Source organism: Triplophysa rosa, linkage group LG11, assembly GCF_024868665.1.
Source record: "Triplophysa rosa linkage group LG11, Trosa_1v2, whole genome shotgun sequence".
NCBI classification, from domain to species: Eukaryota; Metazoa; Chordata; class Actinopteri; order Cypriniformes; family Nemacheilidae; genus Triplophysa; species Triplophysa rosa.
The window spans coordinates 5039374-5046865 of NC_079900.1; the positions used below are offsets into that span (position 1 = coordinate 5039374).

General features: G+C 38.8%; 1 protein-coding gene and 1 non-coding gene across 3 annotated transcripts; both read right to left on the reverse strand.

Annotated features, from left to right (window-relative positions):
• Nucleotides 1-160: 160 nt before the first annotated feature.
• kri1 (KRI1 homolog) lies at nt 161-6153 on the reverse strand. 2 transcript variants are annotated; one of them, XM_057345839.1, is made up of 19 exons: nt 5936-6153; nt 5437-5513; nt 5250-5355; nt 5064-5166; nt 4891-4948; nt 4739-4788; nt 4553-4643; nt 4335-4412; nt 3659-3762; nt 3429-3561; nt 3237-3332; nt 2912-3082; nt 2701-2773; nt 2513-2625; nt 2187-2358; nt 1802-1932; nt 1393-1457; nt 1217-1312; nt 161-1040 (listed from the first exon to the last, which is right to left on the reverse strand). In XM_057345839.1, exons 1-19 carry the CDS (start codon nt 6009-6011, stop codon nt 548-550), a joined length of 2286 nt encoding a protein of 761 aa, XP_057201822.1. In that variant the 5' UTR covers nt 6012-6153; the 3' UTR covers nt 161-547. The 2 variants fall into 2 exon arrangements, with proteins under 2 accessions (XP_057201822.1, XP_057201820.1); XM_057345837.1 differs by having other exon boundaries at nt 2513-2628.
• LOC130562330 (Z30 small nucleolar RNA) lies at nt 1624-1722 on the reverse strand. The gene has a single exon (XR_008963940.1). It is a non-coding gene; the product is annotated as a Z30 small nucleolar RNA (small nucleolar RNA).
• Nucleotides 6154-7492: the final 1339 nt, after the last annotated feature.

Here is a 7492-nt window from a genome sequence, read left to right on the forward strand (position 1 = left end):
AGGGCGCGAATGCATTGTGAAGGCTGGGAACAAAACAGATTTCAATGGTTTATGTTCTACGTGTAGTACCAGAAGCTTATTTTATTTATGCTGAGAATGCTTTTTGATATGCGTGTTCTTCGTATGATGACCAATGATCACCTTCAAAATCAAAGGCTTTTAAATACTTTTATTAAACAGACTTTTTTTAACAATAAGTCAATCTGTAAAAATGTTCAAATGTACTGACTTCCCAACAGGAACCCATTTTTATTTTTTACATGTGACACTACATCAAGAGAACAGATGAAGCACGTAAAGGGTCGTGTTTATTTTAACAACTCTTTTTCTTTACTCTTGTTTGAGTAATAGGATAAACAGTTCATTCTGAACAGCGAACACTCAAAACAAAAGTTTGTTGAACTAAAACTTGTTAAAACTTTGTCAAGGGGTACGTAAACAATCCCCCCATGATAACTGGTCCCTCATGAACAAATCTTTAATATGACAAAACCAAATCATATTATACAGATACATACACAGAGAGAAAATGCTGGTCATTTCAGCATCACTGTTTGCTCTTTTTCTCTTGCTTCTCCTTTTTTTCTAGAACTATTCTCTTCCTTCCGTACAGCTCTCTAAAGTGAAGCCTCTTTGGATTCAGCCCATACGCTCTTAGTCTCTGTCTACTGAACTCTTTGCCACCCATCTTCATCATCAAGGACCTAGAAATTAGGCGTCCACCGGGGCGTCTGTTTTTCTTTATGGACCCTTGAGGTTTTTCAGTCTTTTGAGTTGGCATGTCTTCATGCTGTGCTGTAGGAGATGTTTCCACTTTCACTCTCTTCTTCTTAGGTACTAGGAACTTCTCATCCTCCTCTTCTTCATCCATGGCAGCCACGTCTTTAATGCTTTGGGCTTCTGTTCGGTCAACAGCGTCTGCCGTAGAGCTTTCAGGTTTCTCCTCTTTGAGATTTTTCTTCTCCTCTGACCTCAGGAGGCGATCCCTCCTCTTCTTACCAACCTTCACTTTGCCCCCCATCTTCTCCTCACCCGTGTCCCTGTTTTATAAAAAAATTGCATATAATTACCCAAATCACTAAAATAGTAGGCCACAGAAATAATAATCTAAATATCCCAGCTGGCTAGGACAAATAAAAACATTGCATCACTTAAAAAGGAGACATTTGTTAATCACACCAGGCGATGTCAATGCGATGTGTAAAGAAACACTCACTCGCTGTATAGTGACTTAAACACTTGCTCTTTCTTTTTGGCATTCCTTGCTTTGATCTGAAAGTTATTCACCTCACGGAGTTCCTCTGTCTCTGCCCTGAGCAACATGGACAAAATTAAACGCTTATTGATAAAAAAAAAAACATGCACAAACATGGAAAAGAAGTCATTTATTACCTATACATGCATGTCTTTCTCAGTGAGCACCAGCTGTTTAGCTCTCTTTCTTCTGCACTCAGGATCTACGGAAAGAGATTAGCATGAGAAACTATGCGCGTTGCTATGGCTACTAACAGACAATGGATACTGAATGCAGATATGTCATCATTTTTCCAAAATCACAAAGCTCAGGAACAAGTGCTTTACATAGTTTCACATTAGTGGAATATTTTTTAATAGCATACAGATCTGCTCAGAGAGAAGATTACTGTCCTCAGGCCCTGGTCAGAGCTGTTCCCGGAGAAACGGCAATACCAGGTCAGACACAATCGCTGCTCATCAGCACAGTGTTGGCGTCTCCATCAATATGCATCCACATAACTTCTCACATCATAAAGCAATTTATTTAAAAAAGTTACTCATAGACCTCATTGGTGGTCAGGCCGAAGTCATTGGGCACGACCTCTCTGTAGCGAAACCTGCACGGCAGATCATCAATGATGTCCTCATAATCCAGTTTATAGTACTCATCCAAATACTGCTCAAAGGTCTTCTCCACTGTAAACACAATGATACAAGTGATTAAAACAAAGAAATAAAGGTATAGCCTAAAAAGGTGAATTCTGCTAAATGTCACACTTCAAAGGAACAGCCAGGAACACAACACAAAACATGAATACTTGTTGTTTTGGATGTACTGTATATTGTGGCTCCTTTTGTATTCCACAGAAGTCATGAGTTTGATGCAATATGAGGGTCAATAAAATGATTTCATTCTGGGTGACACCACAGACAAACAGACACATACTTACTTGGATCAAAGACCGGCTTGTTATTGGAAATGATCTCCGCAAAATGAGACTTCTTCCTCTTCTTTCCCATGAGAGGAGCATCAGCTTTGCTCATTTTCTTTCTCTCCTCTCTCTCCTTCTTTCTCTTCTTCTTAGACGATGGCTGTTGACTGGGGTCATAGTCATCATCCATCTGTCAGAGAGACTTCGGGTTAGACTGGAAACCTCTAAACAGTTCAATTCGGTGCTAGAAACTACCAGTCCAATGTTTTAATGAATTATGACCATTTTTAGGTTAGGTTTCTGTGTCTGCAATGGAGCTTTATGGCTCATAAAAATGGTCTTACTATAAAATCTGGATCCTCACAGTTGGGCTCATGCTTTTCTTCTGCATCATAATCTTCCTTTTTAACAAACTCTTCTTCGTTTTCTCCAGTCCACGTGTCCCAGTTCCAGTTACCTACTTTATAGAAATCACAAACCTTGTGAAACATGTTTGGAGACTTTCTCATCGATAACATGTCATCTGACTGACCTTCATCATCGTCATCATCAAACTGTGGTTTCTCATCCTCAGCCTCTTCGTAGTATTCATTGTCAAAGAACTTCTGCACATGAAAATGGAGAACGATGAGAATTGACGATGAATGATATCTTGAAGCGTTTTTTTTAAGCTGATGAACGACAAAACATTGACGGCCAATCAAAATCCATTCTTAGTTGGATACTTTTAACTTCGGACCCACCTGCATGAGCTGGTCATGCTTCTGTGGGTCAAAATCTCCCTCCAGGTCGACCTCATCGAAAGCCATCTGCTCATTTCCTGTCAGCTCCTGGAGTGTCTTCAGCTTCTCCACAATCTCCGCACGCTTCAGGTTCTTTAGTTCCTTCAGCTGCTGCTGTTTCTGTTCCTTCACCTACAGGACGTATAGATGAATAATGTGAGCTTAGTTTTAGCTAACATTTTTTTTGGATGGCTTAGCTTTCCAGTTTTCTCAGTAAGATGAACTCCTTTTGTAAAAAATCATGACACGACTGATGTTAAACAGCACCGAGAAAGAGTTTATTTACCTTTTTCTTCCTGTCTGTCACCTCTTCTCTTTTCCTCTTCCTTCTGTCATCTTTGCTTCGGACGGAGGTGGCAATATTGCGAGGATATGTCTTGATCTACGCAGGAGAAGAGAGCTGACAAATCAAACGCGTTCCTGTGATTTTCCTCACACTTGTTCACACGTTCTCTCTCTCTCTCTCTCTCTCTCTCACCTTTTCAGCGTCAGGCTCCTCAAATCGAAAGTTGTAGTGCCTCTCAAAGTCCTCCTGTTTCTTCAGAAAAAACTCTCCCTCTCCCTCGGAGTCATCCACATCCTCCTGCACCACCTCATTATAGGTGGGGATCCTGAAAATCATTCGCATATAAATGGATGATTGAGATCACATGCTCATACACTTCGATATATAAAAATTGAAATATTACAACACAAATCAAAAACAACCTCTCCTCATCTTCCTCCAGGTAGCCTTTGTTAAGCATGTAGTCTCGAAGGAAAGTCTCTTTCTCATCCAGCTGAGGGTTGTTCCAGTAATCTCGCAAGTATTTCTGGATTGAAGTCGTCACGAGCAGCCAATCAGAAAAAAGCACAGCATGTTAAATTAATTTTGATTGGTCAATCTCAGCATTGTTTTTGTCAAATTAGCATAGTTCAGGCAATACTACAATGACTGTATACCAAAAAACATGATTCCCAACTAGTTTAAAGGGACAGTTCATTTACTCACCCATCTGTTTATTCGTTCAGATGAACACAGAGAAAGATATTTGGAAGAATGCTTGTAACCAAACCGTTCTTGGGCACAATTGACTACTAGGAAAAATTGCTTTATAAATATCTTTGTTCTGTTGCATACAAAAAAGAAGATATTTTGAAGAATGTAGAAATGAAAACAGTTCTGGGGCACTTTTGACTACCATTATCATTTTTCCTACTATGGTAGTCAATGGTGTCCAAGAATGCTTTGGTTACAAGCATTCTTCCAAATATCTTTCTCTGTGTTCATCAGAACAAAGAAATAAACGTATACACATTTGAAACAAATATAGGGTGAGTAAATAATGACATCCTTTTTATTTTTGGGTGAACTGTCGCTTTAAATATGTATTGAACCACTGACCATGTCCACAACATCCTCCTTTTCCTCCACCTCTGCTTCACCCTTCAGCCATTCCACATAGTCCGCCTCTTCTTTGTCCTTACGCAGGGAAAAAGAGGCACAAAGAGGAAGGTTTATGATTAGAAGTCTGTCAATATCATCGTCTTATTTCACATTTATTTAACACAACTGAAACTTTAAATCTAGTGCATCGTGTGAGAGCATTTTAATCTCAGAACCTTCTCCACTTGTGTTTTGGTTCTTCGTGTCAGCAGCTCCTCGTCTTTATCGCTGCCCTCGTCGTCGCTGCCATGAAGAAACTTTCGGAAGCTGCCAGATGGCAAAGTCAAGTAAAACGTATTCTTTAAAATGTTCATGTATAAGCTAGGACATACATGAACCATATTCATCATTCAAATTCTCACCTCTTCTTTAGCTCCTTCTGTTCCTGGATGTAGGTGGGAGATGCAGCTCTCTGCAACACGAACACATTATTTAGAGTGTTTGCCATGAAGCACACAGTATTTTGATGTCATGTTGTACCGCACCAATCACATCAAAGATTTAAAGCAAATACCTCCCGCATCTGTTGGGAACCTTCTCCATCGCTGCCATCCTCATCGTCATCATATTTTCTAAAATAAATGACATTGAATTGAATTATACACACAAACGAGCAAAAACTAAATGTAATCTAAATGCTAATTATTACAAGACTGAAGTAACGTGCCCGCCGTTCTAATTTCTTACCCTCCTCTCTCCAGTATGACCTTCCGCTCATAGTCCTTCAAGAACATGGGCTTCTCTGACTTTTTCGAAGTGGACGGCTTTTCTTCACTGCCTGATTCTGATGCTTTTTAAAGACGGTCTTGTATTAATAGCTTATTACAGTAGTACCATACTGTATATTAACCATCACATCAAAAAGTTACATACATTCCTCCGAATAGAACGAGGCATCTTTCCGATAGATCTTTGGATCCTTCTTCTTCAATAGCGAGAGGGTTCTGTAGAAATCCCTGTCAAGCTTTGGGTCCAGCGCCTACACAATTTGTTTATGAGAGAGTTATATAGTCTTTGAGAACATGGGAGATTTGTGACAGGCAGGTGAATGTTATCTTACCACTACACTCTCATCTGTGTCAGAATCAGAGGAGTCTGATGAATTCTGCTCATCCTGGTGCCCAAATCGGTCCTTCACTAGAAGATTCAGCAAACACTCGGACTTAAAGATCTCAGGAAATAATCTGACAACAACTAGGCAGTTTTGCTTTGTTTGTTTATATAAATACCATTATGAACCTTGAGCTTTTTGTCATTAAATACACTACAAAATATCTTTATGTGTTGTGTTTTGGGTGTTATTTTTTATGTGTTGTGTTTTTAGTTGTAGTGTTTAATGTGCCCATTAACTAGATAACGCTCCACCAATAAAACTCAACAGGAGATTCACAGAGACCATTATAGTTTTCAACACAATTCTCATTCAAATGTCTGTTTTTTTAAGGAGCTGTTGTTACTAGTTAGTGCTATTACATACACCCAAAGCAGATATTTAACACCAGAACATTCATATTACAGAGTGACGTTAGAAGTTCGTGTTTGAATTTGTCATAACTCACGTTTCTGCAGTTCCTCCTTTTTCCGATATTTCTCATATTTCTCTGCGAACTTCTTGTTGATCTTCAGAGCCGCCATGGTCGTGTAACGTTACACTTATAAACTATTGTTCGATTTGATCAGAATATCATCTCACGATCGCAATGATTCAAAACCTCATGCTGCTCGTGTTGTTCCGCCGCGCAGCATGGACACGTGACCCATGACCCGCGACGTCATCAGAGTTCAGGGTTCAAACGTGCGTTCCTACAAAAATATAACATTTTCTACCATGAAGATAAAAGTAGTTGTTTTTTCGCGGACTAATTTTAAATGCATGCTTTATTTTATATCTAATTTATATCTGGATTTAAGAGATTTAAGAGATCGCTCACGTGGCTCACGTGGTCTTCGGTCCGGTAGGCTGTACTTTTCATTTTATTTTTATTCAATTAAAAGGCATTACAAAATCATGTTATAAATGTTAGCTACAATACAAAAAAAATATTAATTATTTACACAAATGTCTGTATAACATGATTTTAGCAAGTCAAATACAGCTTACTTCCGACCACTAGAGGGCAGTAGATAATCAACAACCAATAACGATGTCATTATGAATTTATATTTTAAATCTCTATACCCGTTTGACTGGGCATCTGGGATTTCGTTACGAAGATTAAGGTTAGGATCGCGGTTTTCCGATAGTTTTACAGCTCGCCATGAGCGTATATTAGCATTTTTTGTTGTTTGCCTATAGCATCCTGTTGAGCGTTTGGACCCGGAAACAGTATATGACCTTCCATATATGGTGGTGCGTGACGTCAGACTAAACAACCGCATGCACTGATAATGCGTGGGGAGGGAGATCTTATATGAAACATATGGTATGATTAAAGTAGTGTATATAACTTTTACATTATATTTGAAGTCTTCTGAACAATACACAATAGGTGTGTGTGAAGAATAAACAGAAATGTATAGTCATTCTTTAAAACATTTCATAATTTCATAATGGTGAGTCAACACTACCGTGGGAATTGTGGTCATTTAAATATTTGCAGTTGATCAGTTACTATTGTAACAGCTGTAGGTATATTTGTTTTTCTTATGTTATCAGACACCTGCAGATATGAAACAACAAAGCTGAGGCACTCAAACATCCTAACCATGGTTCAATATACACAAAATTAACCTTCCAGCAGGTCACTTTGCTTAAAAGATGTCATGAATGTAAATGCTTATGTTCAAGTGACATAAAAGACAAAACAACTGCGCTAACATATCTAGGTCATATATGTCCAGGTGCCTTACTGTTTTCTCCCGCATGTTGCCCTGGCTGTTACAAAGAAAGGTAAATAATTTTTGATATATAGGCATGGCAGAGTCCCAAAGTACACAACAGACATAAGGAAAAGTTCAATGTTCAGGTATAGGCATTAATGTTTTTCTGCAGGGTTTAATTTTGAACAGGCACTGGACTCTTTTCTTTACACCTGCAGTTATAGCATTTTTGCATGTATTGCAGGTCTCAATCGTTTATTGGATTTTCACAGATTCTTGACATTTGCCTATCACCG